The following is a 17,891-nucleotide window of genomic DNA, read 5'->3' as shown; positions in this document are numbered from 1 at the left end:
CCGGTTCTCTCCGAGAGGCCCAGAGAGGGTTAGAGATTCAACCGCGGACACACGGCAGCCTAGTGCGGGATCCCAGATGTGTTTGTCACCGCCGTGTCAGCTGGCATTGCGGGGAGAATTTGGGCTGATCTAGAGAGATGGGACAAGGGGCCCGTGCAGAGTGACGGGGGAGCCCTGGGCCTTGCATGGGAGCCACCAGCACTGACCAAGTGCCCCTGAGTAGTGGGGGCAGAGGCCAAGCCCCCTGCAAGGATTAATCAGCTCCTGAACACCAGGACCAAGTCCCTGTTGCTCACTGCTGCCCCCTGTTGTCCGACGAGGGAACCTTGGACGCGTTCAGAGATCAATAAACCCTGAAGGTTGGGGGGTGGGGGCTCTGCTAGGCTGGGCCAGCTCTGGCTTGGAACGGCAGTTTCTCACATTTCAACTTAGAGCATTTGTCAGTTTGGATGGGAGTGTGGTCATTTACGGCTCATACCGAAGACTTTGCTCATGCCCTGCCACTTGTCTACCTGCATAACCTCCACTTGATTTCTCCGAGCCTGTCTTTCCCAAATCAGTTTCTTCATCTGAGAAATGGGCACGTGGCCATCTCCCTTGCAGCAATGACGAGGGATTACTGAGGCGGTAGACGTGACCCGGGTCAGAGGAGGAGAGAGGACCTCCGTTTCTCTCGCCTTCTGTCCCAGGCTGCGGGGTCTTTGACGCCATCTGCCCACTTCTGGTCATCACTGGGCTTCAAACGGCTCACTGACTCCCTTCTTGAGGCCGCTAGGTGGGCGTTGGGGGTCTCGGCCTGCGTCAGGGCTGGCATCTCCAGCCCGGGTGCCCTGGGCGTTGTGGACCAGGGATGCCGCATCCCAGACCTGAGATGCTTGGAGCCAGAAGCATTTGGGATTTCAGTTTTTTTGGATCTTGGAATTTTTACGTGTTATTATATAAAATATTTTGGGGATGGGATCCAAGTCTAAACGCAAAATTCACTTAGGCTTCAAATGCACGGAACCGGGAGGTGACATCATCCGATGCCTTTAATTAAACTTTGTGGAGCAATGAGGTTGCGTGGTGTGGAATTTTCCACTTGTGGCAACAGCTTTGCCCTCCCAAAGCTTTAGTTTGGGAGCACGTTGAAGTTCCGGTGGCTCCACCCGTGACCCCACCCTCAGCCCCCACTGCAAATATCCTGAACGACTTCTCTTCCTCTCGGCTTCTCAGTGTGGACGTTGACCTGTGTGTGTACAGACTTCACCTCCAGACGCTGCTGTGTGTGGACGCGGCTCTGCGGCAGGAGGCGCGCATGGTAGGTGGGGTGTGCTGCCGCTGCCCTCCCGTGAGCACGGCCACTGGGGGACGGGACTGTGTCTGCCGAGTCCCACGCCCTCGAGAACCTGACATCAATGAGAACGGGAGTGGGGGCTGAAGCAGCTCCCAGCCTCCTCTCCTAGGGGAGATGGAGAGAGAAGAGATTTTTTTTTGACAGGCAGAGTTAGAGAGAGACAGAGAGACAGAGAGAAAGGTCTTCCTTCCGTTGCTTCATCCCATAAATGGGCGCTGTGGCCAGCGCACTGTGCTGATCCGAAGCCAGGAGCCAGGTGCTTCCACCTGGCCTCCCATGTGGGTGCAAGGCCCAAGGACCTGGGCCATCCTCCACTGTACTCTCGGGCCACAGCAGAGAGCTGGACTGGAAGAGGGGCAACCGGGACAGAATCCGGCGCCCCGACCGGGACTAGAACCCAGTGTGCCAGTGCCGCAGGCAGAGGATTAGCCGGGTGAGCCGTGGCACCGGCCGAGAGAAGAGATTTAAGGGGGATGTATTCTAAAGGGTTGGCCATTGTGCTGGCGGGGTGCAGGAGCACTCTCTTCATGGAGGTGTGCCATCTGTCTGGGAGCCGTACATGGGGAGTCCCTTGGGGCTCGCCCCAACCCAGGGATCTGGTGCACAGTTAACCCCGCCCCACAGATGAGGACCGCAAGGCACACGGGAGGGCCGTGCCCAGAGTCACAGGGCTGCAGACGTGGAGCTGGGAGAGGAAGTTCAGTGCTTCCCTCGGGCCACTGCTCCCTGCTTTGGGCAAGGAGAAACCCCAGCGGGGACGTTACGCAGCAAGGTTCCTGCCTGCAGGTGCATCTGCTCCCTGGTGGTTCAGCCCTGGCTGGAGCCGCGGGAAGCCCGGAGGAGCTGGCCCTGCAGCCAAGGCCTGATGCCTGATCGCCCGACCCAGGAACGACGCAGCTGTCACCGTGGGAGCGGGGTACGCGGGTTGTGGAGACAGTCCCGGCAGGAGAGGGCCCTTCTTGACCCGAACGGTGTCTCATCTGTGCAGCTGGAGCTGTGCTGGGTGGCCTGGCTTACCTCTGTCCCTCTGAGTCCACGAGGAAGCAGCTCCATCTTGCATTTTTGGGGACTTGGGGATCCCCGCACCGAGGGGCACCTCACAAATATGAGTTGAGTAGCCCGGCGCCGCAGCTCACTGGGCTAATCCTCTGCCTTGCGGTGCCAGCACACCGGGTTCTAGTGCAGGTCGGGGCGCCGGATCCTGTCCCGGTTGCCCCTCTTCCAGGCCAGCTCTCTGCTGTGGCCCGGGAGTGCAGTGGAGGATGGCCCAGGTGCTTGGGCCCTGCACCCCATGGGAGACCAGGAGAAGCACCTGGCTCCTGCCTTCGGATCAGCACGGTGCACCGGCCGCGGCGGCCACTGGAGGGTGAACCAACGGCAAAGGAAGACCTTTCTCTCTGTCTCTCTGTCCACTCTGCCTGTCAAAAAAATAAAAAATAAATAAAAATTAAAAAAAAAATAAAAAAACAAATATGAGTAAGTGAATGAAGCAGAAATGGAACATTGTTCAGAAGCATCATGGAGTGCAGTCTGTGACAGGCCCCTCCCGTGATTGACAAGTCCAAGGTCATTCCTTTGACCAAGAGCTACAGGTGCTCCGACAAGTTCGTAGGAAAATGGAATTAAAGATCCGTTTGTTTTGATGTAAAAGCCTTTTAATCTATGTCTAGTTTTTTCCATTATATGCATTTACCGTGAACATTTAAAAATAGATCTTTTTTTAAAAAAATTGTTTGAAAGGCAGAGTTACAGAGAGAGAGAAAGAGAGGTCTTCCATCCTCTGGTTCACTCCCCAAATGGCCGCAATGGCCGGAGCTGGGCTGGTCTGAAGCCAGGAGCTTCTTCCCAATCTCCCACATGGGTTCAGGCGCCCGAGTAGTTGGGCAATCTTCCACTACTTTCCCGGATGCATTACCATGCTGTTGGATGGGAAGTGGAACAGCCGCAGCCGGGACTTGAACCAGTGCCCATATGAGATGCTGGCACCATACGTGGTGCCTTTACCCACTATACCACAGTACCAGTCCCTCCGTGAACTTTTCAAAGAACCCTCTAATGTTGGGGCCTCGCTGTGGCACAGCAGGTTAACGCCCTGGCCTGAAGCGCCAGCATCCCATAGCCACCGGTTTGAGACCCGGCTGCTCCACTTCCGATCCAGCTCCCTGCTGTGGCCTGGGAAGGCAGTGGAAGTTGGTCCAAGTGCTTGGGCCCCTGCACCCACGTGGGAGACCTGGAGGAAGCTCCTGGCTCCTGGCTTCAGATCAGTGCAGCCCTGGCCTTTGTGGCCAATTGCGGAGTGAACCATCGGATGAAAGACCTCTCTCTGCCTCTCCTCTCTCTGTGGAACTCTGACTTTCAAATAAATAAATCTTTAAAAAAAAAAAAAAAAAAAAAGAACCCTCTGATGTGGGGGGTGGGCACACGGGAGGGAAGTGGGGAGGGGACACCACTGCTGAACCTTTCTCTTCCCATCTTTCCTCCTCTGGCCCCAGATGTTTATGCAGATTTTTAAAATGTGTCTCCTTGACTTCCTTCCAAAAAAGAAGTCTGAGGATGAGCTGTACCAGCGGATTCTTTCAAAACAAGAAAACGTAAGTATTGCTTCAGCCCGTGTTCCAAGCTCACTTCGAGATTAACTATTAGGATATGAAAGCATTGTTGGTTTCAGGCGTGAAAATGGTTTATCACAGAATAGACTCTCAAACACAATGCGATGACGCATGAGAGTGTGTGCAGATACAAAGACAACAGTGCGCATTGTGAAAATTTAGAAAAATGCTGATAACACAAATAAGAAGGCTGTTGGTCACAGTTAACAGCAATGTTATTTTCTGCGTATTTGGGTATTTTTAAGGAGATAATTTGAGTATTGGTTGCAGAGCCTTGTACTTCTTTGTATTCCACTCCTGTCAGTCTCGTAGGAAGCTCCTTTCTTTCCCCTGCAGTAAGAAAGCGCTGGGGCTCGAACTCAGACAGGTGGAGGTTGGGCTCTTGTTGTCTCCCCAGCCTGGCTTCTCGGTGCACTGCGGGAGTTCCCGTCCCGTGGGAGTGCAGAAAGGGTGAGAGATACGTGGGTGAAGCCCCAGCAGGGCGATGGACTGAGAGAGCTGCCGTCCCCTCGTCTGCACAGCCGTCGCTGTCACGGCCGTCACCGCTGCCGCCATCCCCGTCGTCAGCATCACGTCACTGCCCGCATCGTGGTCCTCATCACAGCTGCCACCCCCTTCCCACAAGTCCTCCCCACCCTCACCGTCCTCCCCCTCAGCCTCCTTCCCGCCCCGCTGCCATCGTTGGCATCATCGTCATCATCTTCGTCATCGTCTCATTGACACCCTCACCACCGCGGCCACCACCCTACCCCCATCAGCCCCCAGCTCTGCCCCGCGCAGCTCTGTGGCTGCGGACCAGGTGCTGAGTGGCCCAGCGGCTCCGGTTCACTGAGACGGTCTAGCCAAGTGTCCCACGCGCGATTTCACTTAATGCTCCCAGCAACCTCAAGGCTTCCGGAAGGGTACAGGAAGCACTCAGAAGCGGCAGCTGCTTTTTGGAAGGAAACAGCATGGCGCATGCGACTAGAGGGTGGGGAGACGCCCACAGAGTCAACCGGAAGACAGCGGAGAGGAGGCGTGGAACTGTCGCGTGTCGCTGACGCCGGCCAGCTTGGAGGAGGGGCACAGACACGCAGCAGTCATGGCTTCCTAACACGCCCGCCCAGGATTCACTGCGTGGCCTCTCCCGCCACCCACAGAGCTGGGCCACCGCAAGCTTTCCCTGCCCAGGTCCTCCGGGCTGAAGCCGCCCCAAGGGAATGGCCACCTCGGAATGGTGCGTCCCGAACAGGAAGCAGCTGTGTCCACTTCCTGCTCTGGAACCCACAGTGACATCATACCACTCCCTCCCGCGGGTGTAACGAGTAATCCCTCCCTGTGGAAACCAGAGGGGGTGGCAGAAGCGTTCCTCCCAGCCCCTCGGGCCTCAGGCCTGCCCTGTGACGTAGTCATCGTTGTTAAGTGCTTTCTTTACAGGGGAATACAGAAGAGGGCATTATTGCTAAAGCTCTGAGTTTAGGAGAAAAGTGGGTTTCTGTCGTGGCACCTTACAGAGGGCAACACGGGCAGCACTTCATCGTGGCCAGGGAGTGTTTTGTGATACTGTGGTAGAAAATGAGCACACTGATGTTTCTAGAATTTAAGACGACATCAGGTCGGTGCTGCGGCTCGCTAGGCTAATCCTCCACCTGTAGCGCCGGCACACCGGGTTCTAGTCCCGATCAGGGCACCGGATTCTGTCCCGGTTGCCCCTCTTCCAGGCCAGCTCTCTGCTGTGGCCAGGGAGTGCAGTGGAGGATGGCCCAAGTGCTTGGGCCCTGCACCCCATGGGAGACCAGGAGAAGCACCTGGCTCCTGCCTCCTGCCATCGGATCAGCGCGATGTGCCGGCCACGGCAGCCATTGGAGGGTGAACCAACGGCAAAGGAAGACCTTTCTCTCTGTCTCTCTCTCTCTCTCACTGTCCACTCTGCCTGTCAAAAAAAAAAAAAAAAAAAAAAAAAAAAAAAAAAGACGACATCAGAGCTACAGTAGAGGTCTCTGCTTCCCCCCTCCCTCCAGGACTTGGAGGAACTGGAAAGGGAGCTGCAGGCCAGACTGTCCAGCACGGAGGCGCTGGGTGCGGGTGACTCCGACTACGTCGCCCTGGCAGAGGTGGAGAAGAAGGAGCGGGAATTCTCGGAGCAGCTGGTGCAGCACGTGCGTGAGGGGCCGTCCTGGGGGCGCCGGGGTTGGGAGGAAGAGATGACCCCGGGAGCGTGCTGACCCCGTGGCTCCCCCAGCTCCCAGGGGGCAGCCTGCAGGCAGGGAGCAGCTTCTGAGGCCGAGCCGCAGGGAAAGCGGAATCAGGGAGTCGAGGCTCACAAAGGAAGGTTGTGCTTTCCAGTGTGCATTCCCCTCGTTTCAACTGGAGATGCGTTCTGTCCATGCAAGGCCGAGCTCGCTCTCCCGCTCAGTGTCGCTGCTGTCCCGTGGGCTGCAGCAGCTGCTACCAGCTCCTCCGACCCTGGGCGTCACTCCCAAAAGCCCGGCTTTGAACTCCAGCGCCGTTGGCTTCTCGGGAGTGGCGGCTCTCTTGCCTTCTTCGTGTCGTGGCGTCTTAGGTGTTAAACACACATTCCCTCGGCACTCGCTCTCTGCCAGGCGTTGCGCTAGGCCCTGAGATTTCCAGAATGCATTTAGGCTCAGCCACACTTGAGAGTCACAGGTGTTAGAGACGTTGCTTTGGGAAGGCACCCCATCTTCTCCGGGGGGCTGTGGTCTTCCGGGAGAGGGCTCATAGCGGTCATACATTCTGCCTGGTACTGGTGCCCTCCCCAGGAGCATGGCCGTGGCCTGGGCTTGTACGGAGGGTGGAGAGAGGAGCGGGCCTGGCGCCAAGCCTTGGGAATGAACTGTCGACTCAGGGCAAGGAAGCAGAGAGGAACTGCAGGTCTCTGAGGGGCCGGAGGAGAGAGGTGCCAGGCAGTCAGGAGTGTTTGCGGAGCACGAGTGGGTGCCCTGGCTCCCTGGGACTGGAAGAGAAAAGGCAGGGCTGGCTGGACATAGAACCGCGTGTCTGGGCGTGCGGGGCCGTGGCTGGCCACCCGCGTTCTCTTGGGGAAGTTGGAGGTCGGCCATGTGCTGGCTGAAGGTCAAGGTCATGTGCTGGGGGCCGGGTGGGGTGGGGGCCTCTGCCGTGAGACCCCTGGGACGGGAGGCCCAGCTGCCACAGGGGGGTGGCTTTCTGGTGGGCTTGACGGGGGAAGAGCTCCACGTGTCCCGACAGCGTGTGACATGTCACAGCAGCGGCGTCAGCCTAGGCTCCTGGAGCGCCCAACCCCTGCCCCTCCACGCCCCGTCCCACAAGAAGAGATCATTCCAGCATTGAGGCGATCCCGAGGGAGGGGCCTGAACCCAAATACGTGTGCACTTGGTATAAAAATAGAATGTTAAGGACGCACTTAGGTGCCAGGCAGGCTGGACCTTAGGGTTCCTGGTGTCCTTGGCAGAGCTCTGCGGGGCTCCGATGTCTCAAACGAGCGCCCCAGACGCCTGAGCCCCCCGGGGATTCCCAGTTCTGCTTCTGACACCTTAGGGGGAGGGAAAAGAATTCCAGCGAACTTCTGACGTGGTCGGCATCCTTCTGCCGTCTTGCTCTTTTAAGACAACAGCGGCTAGTTCTGTTCGAGCTTTTGTTGCCACCAGGAGCTCCCGGCTGCCTCCCATGAGCACCCACGTTGCCATCACAACCTGTTTAAGGGTCTTTAAGCCGGGGGGGGGGGGAGCCCACTGCTGCCGCACACCTGCTGAGAAGCCGTCCTAGGCTGGCTCGGCATCTCGAGGCCCGAGGAGGAAGCTCCCCGCGGATGGCGATCCAGGCCGAGATAAAGCGGCTGGGACCACGCGCCCGCTCCGCTCCTCTGTCTGCGATCAGGAGGGAACTGTAGCTCCCGGCTCGCAGCGCGTGGCCTTCTGGAATCACGCGGCTCCCCTGTCTGTTGCTTCTCGCGCTCGCCCACAGATGGAAGCTTTCTGGAAGCAGGTGGAGAACATCCAGCACACCCTCGTGGACCAGTTCAAGTGCTCCAGCTCCAGAGCCCGGCAGCTCGTGGCGACTCTCACAGGAAGAATGGCTGAGGCTGAGGCGCTGCTGCGCGAGTCCCAGGACTGGCAGGCCCTGGTAGTGCCGGGGGCGGGGGCGGGGGCGTGGCGATGCGGGGGCTGCAGAAGTGGCTTCCCGAGGCCTGCGGCACCTGAGGGGTCGTCCGTCGGTGCTGTAGATGAGGTTAGAGCCCCTGAAGAAGAGCAGCCATCCACCCTTCCAGCTGTCCACCACCCACCCACCCACTCACCCTTCCAGCTGTCCACCACCCACCCACCCACTCACCCTTCCAACTACCCACCCTCTATCCACCCACACATCATCCCTCCATCCACTCATCCCTCCATCCACCCACACATCCTTTCATCCAGCTATCCATCCATCCGTCCATCCACCTCTCCACCCATCCAACTGTCCACCTCTCCACCCATCCAACTATCCACCCACCCATCCTCCCTCCACCCACCCATCCACCTACCCATCCAACTATCCACCCATCCACCTCTCTACCCACCCACCCATCCACCCACCCATCCCTCCATCCACTCATCCACCCACCCATCCACCCACCCACCCATCCACCCACCCACCCATCTACCCACCCATCCCTCCATCCACTCATCCACCCACCCATCCACCCTCCCATCCCTCCACCCACTCATCCACCCACCCATCCCTCCACCCATCCATCCACCCACCCACCCATCTACCCACCCATCCATCCATCCATCCATCCATCTACCCATCCACCCATCCATCCATCCATCCACCCACCCATCCACCCCTCTATCTACCCACCCACCCATCCACCCACCCGTCCCTCCACCCACTCATCCACCCACCCATATCCCACCCATCTGTCCCTTTCTCCACCACCCATCCATCCCTCCGTTAAGTGGAGGTGGTGCAGTGCATGGGTCTGTGCAGCACAGCGCTGGTTCTCAAATCCGACGTCACACAGCGACGGTCTGGCAGGGGCCGATGCTCGGGTCCCAGGCGCTCCCTACTGCAGACAGACATCCTGGCTGAGTCAGGCCGGAGAGCTCCAGGCGCTGGGGTTTGCAGGGCTCCCGGACGATGGCCTGAGCTGCCGGGGTGCTGCCCGGCAGTGTAGGTAGAGCATCGGTCTGCTCACCTGCGTGCCCTGAGCCCGGGGCCTCACCCCACCCCCCCCCAGAGGCTCCCCCCTGACTGGTGTGGAGCAGAGGCCCTGGCAGCACAGGCTTTCACAGTCCTCACATGATTTTGATTCTGTGAGGCTGGGGCTGCCAACCTGGGCTGGAGAACTCTGCAAACCCAGCCTCAGACCTGGGCTTGGCCGCTGGGAGCTGGGTGATCTTCAACGTGTTGCTTAACCCCTCTGAGCTGCTGTCACCCGATTTATACAGCAGGGGGCCTCGGAGCTGCCACAGACAGGCCACGTGCAGGTGCAGAGTCCTGGTCCCCGTGTGGTTTCTCCGTGAGGCTGCGGGCTCAGCCTGTGCGTGCACAGCCACTGGCCCAGGCCCAGGAAGTGTGCCTCCGACGGCACACTGCCCCATTGCCCCATCCTCTGAGCCCGGTGAGGTCCATTCCTGACCTGTGTGCCAGCCCAGGTGGTGCCACACCCCAGAACTCTGCAGCGGCCCCACCTGCCCTCAGCTCAGACACTTGGGGGCCCCGAGCCCCCCAGCACCTGCACTGCCCCCCCATGCCCCTCATGGAGGAAACCTGGGCTCCCACATCTTACTGGGCACATTTCTTAACCTCTCTGGGGCTTGGTTTCATCATCTGGGAAATGGGGACCCCATAGCGCCCATGATCCCATGGCGTAGAGAGCAGACATGAACCAGTCGCTGCAATGCCTGGGGGGGGGGGGGGGCGCGGGGATTGGCCCTGCCTGTGTCTGGTTGGCAAAAAGGAGTGACAGAAAAACCACGAGCAGCCGGACCTGGAGGGCGTCACGTAGCCTCCCGGAGGAGCCCTATGAGGGACCCAGCCACCATCACATTCAGTCTAGAGACAAGGGGGAGGAAGGAGCGCTCAGGGAGGTGGGGCTGGCCTGGACAGCGGGAAGACCTGGACGCCGATGGCGCACAGGCTACCCTGGCTGTTCTCAAAGCTTCCCCTTTCAGCCCTCATGTGCATGGCTGGGGCCGCGTGAGGGTGGAGCCACATTTGTGCCTGCCCAGGTTCTACTAGGGGACTCCTGGGCTCTCTGCAAGCAGCCGCCCCTCCCCCATCCGTCTGCCCATGCTCCTGGGTCCGCCCCTGTCGCTCTTGGAACATAACGGGCCGCCTGTGTTGTCACCGCGGAGCCTGGGGCTCGCCCTGGAGTCTAAACACCTACACCTTAGGGGGCCGCCTCCCCAGGCCCTTGGCCTGTGCCCTTCCCCCACCAGCACTTGGCCTGCGCCTCTGCTTATCCGCTTGCGCCCTCTAGCGGTCCGAGGCTGCTGACCACTGCCGCCTCGTTGAATTGAAGGACAGGAGAGCAAGGGCCAGCGTGCAGAATGGACCCTGGCGTTCTCGTCTTGGGGGCCGGTCCTCCTTGCCCGGTCACGTTTTCTAGGACACAGACAAGCACAGCACAGTAGACAGGGAGACCCGGCGACTCGGGCCTGGCCCCGTCTTCAGGGGCTCTGTCCAGCCTGGGCAGATCCCTTGAAACAAGCTTAGGGGCGGGGCCCTGGGGTGCAGAAGATCAGGGGACCACAGAGCCTGGGCACTTGAGCAAGCCCTGGCCAGGCAGGGTGAACCAGCCGGAGGCACCGTCAGCACAGGCCTGGTGCAGCCAGGAGCAGGCAGCTGGGGGGGCTCAGGAGCTCGGGCTGGATCTGCAGGCAACAGTGGAAGGCTTGGGGCCAAGTCCATGTCCCAGAAAGGGCCTCTGGCCTGCGATGCGGGGGAGCCGTGGAAGGTGGGGAGAGCAGGGACGGCTGTGGTCGTGGCCTGGGACGGAGGGGACCCCGAGCTGAGCTTGGGCAGCTGTGGGCCCCGGGCAAGGTCAGGTTCAGACTGGGGAGGGGGGCGCCGGCGGCCCTGCTGACGCTAGGCCCTTTGCTGCTCTGAGACGCACGGGACCCGCGCCTGCCTCTGGCCCACACGTCCTGGGCAGAGTCTGTCCCTGAAGTGACCACATGGGCAGGGAGGAGCCTGGGGCGGGGCGGAGGGAGGGTGCCAGCATTCCCTGAGGACCTGGGTATTCCCGGGGGCTGCTTTGATTGGAGGGGGCGGGCTCTCCTCCATCCTGTGCTACGTGGGGTTCCTTCCCATGGGAGGGGCCCCTCCTCCAGGGAGCACTCCCCGGGGGCCAAGCGCCACATGGGTGCTGTCTGAGCTCTCGCCTCCTCCAGAGGCCAGCGCCCCTGTGTCTCTCCTCCCAGGACGCCGTGGAGAGGACCATGGGACGGGCGCACCTGGCCAAAGCTGTGGAGGCCCTGCGGCTGCAGGTGCGGGAAGAGACCAGGTGCCGCCTGGCTGCCATCTCCCACGGCCTGGAGCTGCTGAGCGCCGAGGGGAAGCTGTCCGCACGCCAGAGGGAGGAGCTGCTGACCCAACAGCACAAGGCCTTCTGGGAGGAGGCAGAGAGCTTCAGCAGGCGTGAGCTGGGGGCCGCCCCAACCAGTGTCGGGAGGAGGGGCCAGTCATTCACCGGCCTTCTCTACGCAGAGCTGAGGGGAGGCCAAGGTCACCTGCTCCACGCAGGCCGCCGTGATGCAGGCTGAGGGACCAGCGTCCTGCAGCAGGGGGGGCTGGGAGGGGTGGGGGTGGGTCCCACGCTAGGAATGAGCCAGAAACGCTCAGAGGCAAGCCACAGCGCTCGGCTGCACCCCGTGGTCCTGCACGAGAGACATGGGGCTCTGCTCAGCTGCGTGGTGAGCGGGGCAGCTCAGGGTCCACCTGCGGAGAGGCCGGCCCCGGAGACGGAGCTCTGCTGTTTCCTGGGAGTGGGCAGGGCAGTGCTCAAGACAGAGGGTGTCAGACCCCAGAAGAAGTTAGAGGCCCCGGCGTGTTCCTGTGCAGCCGGCAGCAGCTGCCTCGCCCCCTGGGCAGGAGACACGGGCTGGCCCCAGGAGGGCCCTGCTGGGGGTCACCTGCTGTCCTGTGGCTTATCTTCATCACAGAGTTTGTCCAGCAAGGCAAAGACCTGGCCAAGGCGACTCTGGCTCAGCAGGCAGAGAGGATGGCACGGCTCCAGCTGGGTCAGGAGGAGGAGCGGAGAGGCTTCCTGGCCGAGGCCCAGCCGACCACCAGCCCGGAGGACTTCCTCAAGGTGACCCCCACAGCCCAGACCGGGACTCACGCAGGCCGAGCTGAGTGGGTGCCGGTCCCCGTTAACCATGCACAGGAAGCTTCGGCACCTGCCAGACAGAAGGCCGGCTTTTGGCTCCCCCCACCCCCCGGGTCCCCAGTCCTTGTCTGTGAACCGCTGATGGGAGCTGCACTGCCTGGCCAGGCTGCAGAGGGGGCGGGGGAGGGTCTGGACAGAGGGCGTGGCCGATGCATGCAGAAGTGCCAGGTGTGTCCAGGGGGCGAGCATGTCCCACGTGTGTGGCACATTCACTTCCTGGGCGCCAGTCCAGGAAGAGTGGGGCAGGAACAGGGAGGTGGCCAGCCTAGCAAATGCCCTTGGTCTTGCCTGGGACCAGGGCAAGCAACTCACGGAGGCAGGGGAGGGGGAGGGGTGGGAAGTGGCGCCACCTTCTGGAGGGAAAGGGAATCCGCCGACGCCCCTGGGAGGCCCTCAGCAGGTGTCCAGGGGAAACAGGACTAAGGCAGGAGAGGTTGAATGAATGAGCAAGTGAATGAATGAATGACAGTGCAGGAACAAGTGAATGAACCCGAACTCCTGCCGGCCCCTGGCCCCGCACTTCTGTGCCCTCCCACCTCCGCCTGTGCTGCCCCAGAGGCTGCTGGGTCCCTGCCCGTCTGTCTGTGCTGCTGGAGCTGCCTGGTGCTCCCTGTCTCCCCCACCCCCAGAAATCCCCAATCTTCACGACGCGGCTGGGACACGCACCCCAGCCAGGAAACCTTCCTTTCTGCCTCTGCTGGCCGCTCAGGCCGGGGCCCAGGCCTGTGGGCAGGGCGGGGGCCGCTGGTCATTGGCCCCCATCTGCACGGCCCCTGCCACACTCGGGGGTGGCTTGGCCAGTCCTGGGCCATGGCCTCCAGCAGCGCAAGTCAGAGGGCGGCGCCCAGTGGCCAGGACTGGGGGTACAGTGGCCTGGCCCGGGTTTTCCTGGGACTTGGGTGCCATGGTCCCGGCCTCGGCCATGGTTTGCAAGCTGTGGAAGCCACGTGGCACCCGTGCCTCGGTTTCTCTGTATGTCAGGGCTGGACGATTTCCCGTTGGGAGGCAGGAGTCGGCGGGGAGGGGCTCCTGGGAGGAAGTGGGTTTTTCTGCTCCCTCAGCTGCGTGTTCTCGCAGGCTTTCCACGAGGTCCTGCAGAGGCAGAGGCTGGCGCGCAGCGAGCTGGAGGAGGAGGAGGAGGTGAGAGCCGCCGAGGCCGTGGCCCTCCTCTGCCAGGTGTGTGGCCTCGGCCGGGACCGGCGCAGCGTGCGGGGGGGGGGGGGGCAGGTGGACAGGGAGTGCCAGGCACAAGCAGGGGGTGAGGAGGTCCTCGGGACGGGCACCGCGAGGCTTGGGCTATGTCCCCGTTCACTGGCATCAGCGGGCTGCCATGGCAAACAGACAACCAGGGCCCCAAACAACAGGCGCCATTTTCCTGGTTCTGGGGCCAGAAGGCCGAGCCGAGGGCTGGCCTGGTCAGGTTCTGATCAGCAGAGAAAGCAAAGGCGGCTCCTGTGCCCCCTGTCAGGAGGGTCCGTGGGGGGGAGTGGGGAGTGGGACCTGCTGGTGTCTCTGTCGCTGGAGGGAGGATGTGGCGATGCTGGGGTCAGGGGCACAGCGGAGGGGCCATGCGCTTCTGTGCACCTGCACGTGGCGCTTTGGATTTTTCTAAGAGGCAGAGAGACAGCCAGCAGAGCTCCCATCTGCTGTTCTAGTTAGTCCCCAAATGCCCGCAGTGGCCGGGCTGGGGCTGGGCAAGGCTAAAGCTGAGAGCCAGGAGCTCCATCCAGGACTCCCACATGGGTGGCAGGGGCCCAAGCACACGAGCCGTCACCGCGGCCCCCTAGGACCTGCGTTAAGAGGAAGTGCAGTGGAGAGCGGGAGCTGGGGGTCTGGCTTCTCTGAGATGGGTCGGGGGCGTCTTAACTGCCGGGCCAGATGCCTGCCCTGTGTGACTTCAGGGACGTGGTCCAGGCCCTGGGGCGGCTCGCCAGAAGTGGCCCGCAGGTGCCGTCTCAGATCCGAGGGTCCAGGCAATGCGGTTTGCCTGCACTGAGCAATCCTTGCCTCTGGCTGTTGCAAACTCGGCTTCTCCAAGGTCAGGGTCAGGATCCTATGTTGCCAATGGCTATGCTGGCTGTGCCTGCCTGGCTGGGCGTCCCCGGACCACAGCCTGAGCCGCTCCCAGCTGCAGGCTCCCCATCTGTGGAAGCCAGGGAGGGGACGGTGGGAGGGGCGGAGGGCAGGGGATGTGGTCCCGAGCAGCCTGCCTACAATGTTGCGTTCAGGGCTGGGCAGTGCGTGTGTTGTGTTGTGCGAGGATCCCTAGGTCGGGGTGCACTGAACAGACTTCAGGGGCCGAGGAGGAAGCCCAGGCCTGGCGGGGACGTCGCACTATCCCTGGAAAGCGAGCGTGTGGGCGTGGAGGAGGCTGGCACTCGTGGGCGCTGGGAGGAAGCACCGGGAGTGGGGTCCCTTTGGAGGGTCAGCTCCCAGGCTCCTGCTCCGTGAAGGCAGAGTGCAGACTTTCTAAGACGGCTCTTAAGTGAGTTCATCCGTGTAGACCACAGAGAAGTCTCGGGTGCGTGGGGGGCGCTCAGGATGTGTGGTCACTGCCCGCGCCCTCCTGGGCTGCCAGAGAGCAGGCGAGGTGCTGCACAGGTGTTTAACTTGTCATTAGCTACTGGTCAGGTGCTGGGTGTGACTTAGAGAAATGCAACTTTAAAAGCGTCTGGGGCGGAGCCGCAGAGTGCTGAGGGCAGGGCCCATGGGTGGGTTTGTAGCAGCCGGGCAGGGAACGAGGGTCCTCCAGGTGGCTGGGGCGGGATTGGAGAGAGCTCAGACATGGGAGAGAACTCACCCAAGCATGGCAGGTGTGTGTGATGGGGGAGAAGAGAGACCAGGGGAAGGATCAGGACCCAGGGAGCCAGGGCAGCAGGCGGGTCAGGAGCTTGCCGGGGGGTGGGGTCTCAGAGGGCTCCAAGGCAGCTGGCATACCCTGAAACTGTGTGTGCATGTATGTGTGTGTCGTGCGTGTGCGCGTGTGTGTATGTGCATGTAGGTGTATATGTGTCTGTGTGCACGTGTGCTGTGATTGCATATGTGTGTGTCATGCATGTGTGCATATGTGTATGTGCATGTAGGTGTGTATGTGTGTCTGGGTGCATGTGTGCTGTGATTGCATATGTGTGTGTCATGCGTGTGTGCATGTGTGTATGTGCATGTAGGTGTGTGTGTCTCTGTGTGCATGTGTGTCAGTAGATGCGTGCATGTTTCTGTGTGCACGTGTGCTGTGTATGCACATGGGTGTGTCTGAGGCTAGTGCTTGTGTGTTACATATGCACATGGGTGTGTCTGTATCGGTGCATGTTTGTGTGTGCACACGTGGGTGCCATTGAGGTGTGTGCGTGTGAGTGCCTACACGTGTGTATGTGTGCAGGTGTGTTTCTGTGTGTGAGTGCGTGCCTCAGGGTGTGTGTGTGCGCACGTGTGTGTCGTGCGTGTTCCGCCTCCGGATCCACGGTGCCCTGCGGGCGGCGAGCGCGGGAGAAGCGGGAAGGGCCGCGGGGCGGACGCGGGCCTGACCGGTGGCTCTCGGCCGCAGGAGCTGTTCCGCCGCACGGTGCGCACCTTCCAGCAGCTGGCGGACGCGCTGTTCCTGCAGACGCTGCCCCGGCAGGCGGGGCTCCCGGGCGCCGAGTGCGAGAGCTTGCGGCAGGAGGTGCAGGCCAGCGCGGCGCGGCAGCTGGGAAAGTCCGACCGCTTCCGGAAGCAGCAGTGGCGCCTCTTCCAGGAGCTGCTGGAGCAGGACGAACAGGTGCGGGGATCTCAGGGGCGGGGCTGCGGCGGCGCGGGGGCGTGGCCTCGCGGGAGGGGCTGCACGCGGTCCCGAATCTGTCTGGGAGAGTGCATTTGGAGATTAGAGCCTGATAGTAAAGCCACAGGTCCAATGAGGGCCCCCAAGGGTGTCCGTCCCTTAACCCCCAGAGCCTGTATGTGTGCAGCTGTAGGTGACACAAGGGACTGGGCCATGTGACTCAGGGGAGGGTCCTGAGCTGGGGGTGTTAGCCCGATGTCATCATGGGGCCTTTCATGGAGGCGGTGGGGCCGGAAGGAGAGGCAGTGACAGAAGCAGAGGCTGCAGCAGCACAGCCTGGGGCCAGGACACCCGGGGCTTCCAGAAGCGGGGGGTCGCAGGGAGCCCCGCCCACAGCCACTGTCAGCGGGCTTCCAGCCTCTGGTACTGCGGGAAAATCGGAGTTGTTTCAAGCCACAGAGCCTGCGGCGAGGACTTGGGGCAGCTTTGTGCCATGTGCAGCAACTTGACGTTCTGAGACATGGACAGCAATGAGAGAGAAGGACCCTGCCCGTGCAGCAGACAACAGAGCACGCACGTTTTCCTTTCTCGCGGCCTTCTGCATGCACCCAGGGGGCTAAAACGCAGCGTGTGCGGTAGCCGGAGTCCCCTGGTGCCTGGAAGACGCCGTGCTGGCCGGTGACAGGCTGCTCCCTGCGGACGGCTGCTTGTTCCAATACCAAAGCCAGTTCTTGGGAGAGGCACCTTCCTTGCCTGTGCTCCCAAGTCCCGCCCGTGACTTCCGGGAAGTGCACCTGCATGAGAACAGAGGTTGCCTGCTGGGGCAGAGGCGGTGGGCACAGCCCGAGTCCCCGGGGGCCGTCTCCCAGGCCTGGGCCGCCCACCCACGTCGCAGAGACCGCTAGCCGAGGTCCGTGAAGCGATTCCGCGGAGCTGTGGAAGAAAACAGGACCACGTTAGGGAAGTGCAGCCACAGGGCAGCTACAGAGTGAGCGGACCCTGACTCGGGCCGTCCTGCCGGCTGCACCACACTGCCATGCCATGGGCCACGTGTGAGCCCCTGTGCTTGGTGACAACCCTGATCTGCCTACTCCCGGCCCCGTGTTCGAGACCCAGTGGCTGCGGTACAGGGAGGGCTCGGGAGGATGCGGCTTCGGAAATCATCACAGGGCAGCGGCCTGGGCCTGGTATTTGTCCCAGGAATCTGCATGAAACCCAGTCCATCCGATTCATACTGAGTCCTGGTCCTGGAACAGTGAATCCATAGCTTAGGGGGAGGGGGAAGCTGGCTGGGGTCCTGCGCAGCTCCACAGGTGACGTCCTATGCCTCTGACACGGGCTCCCGAGGGTCCCCGGGAGCTCTGTGGGATGTAGGTTTGAGCTGCACCAGTGGCTAGGTGACTTCAGCTGGGAGCCGACTCCCACGGTTCTGTGATTTCCACGGCTTCGTCCTGGTCTCCAAACCCCAGCTTCCGTGTGAAGACTCAGGCTCCGGACACTCCCAGCAGCCCCTGCGGGAGGCTGCCGGTTTGTGCCTTTTCCGCGCCATCTGCTTTCTCACTTCCTGGGGCCGACCAAATCCAGAGGTTCATTTCCGATGCAAGAGCCGGCACTGGCCGAGAACTCTGCGCTGGGAGTCTGAGGTCGCTCGGGCAGCAGCGCCCTGGGCGTGGCTCGGGTTTGCTGGTCCTGGACTCACTGTGGGAGCGGACGATTGTGCAACTTCGCATTCCGAAGGCCAGCGGTGGTGGTGACCTCATCAGCTGGTTGAACAGGTGTTGGGTCGCGTCTGACTGCCCGAGTTACCCCCAGAGGCCGCCTTCTCTCCCACTG

At 61.5% G+C, this 17,891-nt stretch overlaps 1 protein-coding gene across 5 annotated transcripts in view; it reads left to right on the top strand.

The window, feature by feature from the left end:
* EVC (EvC ciliary complex subunit 1) overlaps positions 1–17,891 on the top strand; it is a 52,336-nt gene that overhangs the window by 15,666 nt on the left and 18,779 nt on the right. For 3 of the 5 annotated variants that reach the window (XM_070068040.1, XM_070068037.1, XM_070068038.1), the window contains exons 5-12: positions 1,216–1,300; positions 3,829–3,927; positions 5,946–6,083; positions 7,888–8,046; positions 11,334–11,550; positions 12,075–12,223; positions 13,379–13,477; positions 15,846–16,058. In XM_070068040.1, the coding sequence (XP_069924141.1) occupies positions 1,216–1,300; positions 3,829–3,927; positions 5,946–6,083; positions 7,888–8,046; positions 11,334–11,550; positions 12,075–12,223; positions 13,379–13,477; positions 15,846–16,058 (1,159 nt within the window). The remainder of the gene's footprint in view (positions 1–1,215; positions 1,301–3,828; positions 3,928–5,945; positions 6,084–7,887; positions 8,047–11,333; positions 11,551–12,074; positions 12,224–13,378; positions 13,478–15,845; positions 16,059–17,891) is intronic. The other 2 variants (XM_070068039.1, XM_070068041.1) reach the window with 2 other exon arrangements.

This window comes from Oryctolagus cuniculus, chromosome 2 (assembly GCF_964237555.1).
Source record: "Oryctolagus cuniculus chromosome 2, mOryCun1.1, whole genome shotgun sequence".
Lineage (NCBI taxonomy): Eukaryota > Metazoa > Chordata > Mammalia > Lagomorpha > Leporidae > Oryctolagus > Oryctolagus cuniculus.
Note: the sequence above shows the minus strand (reverse complement) of the source record. Positions and strands in the feature narration are given on the sequence as shown.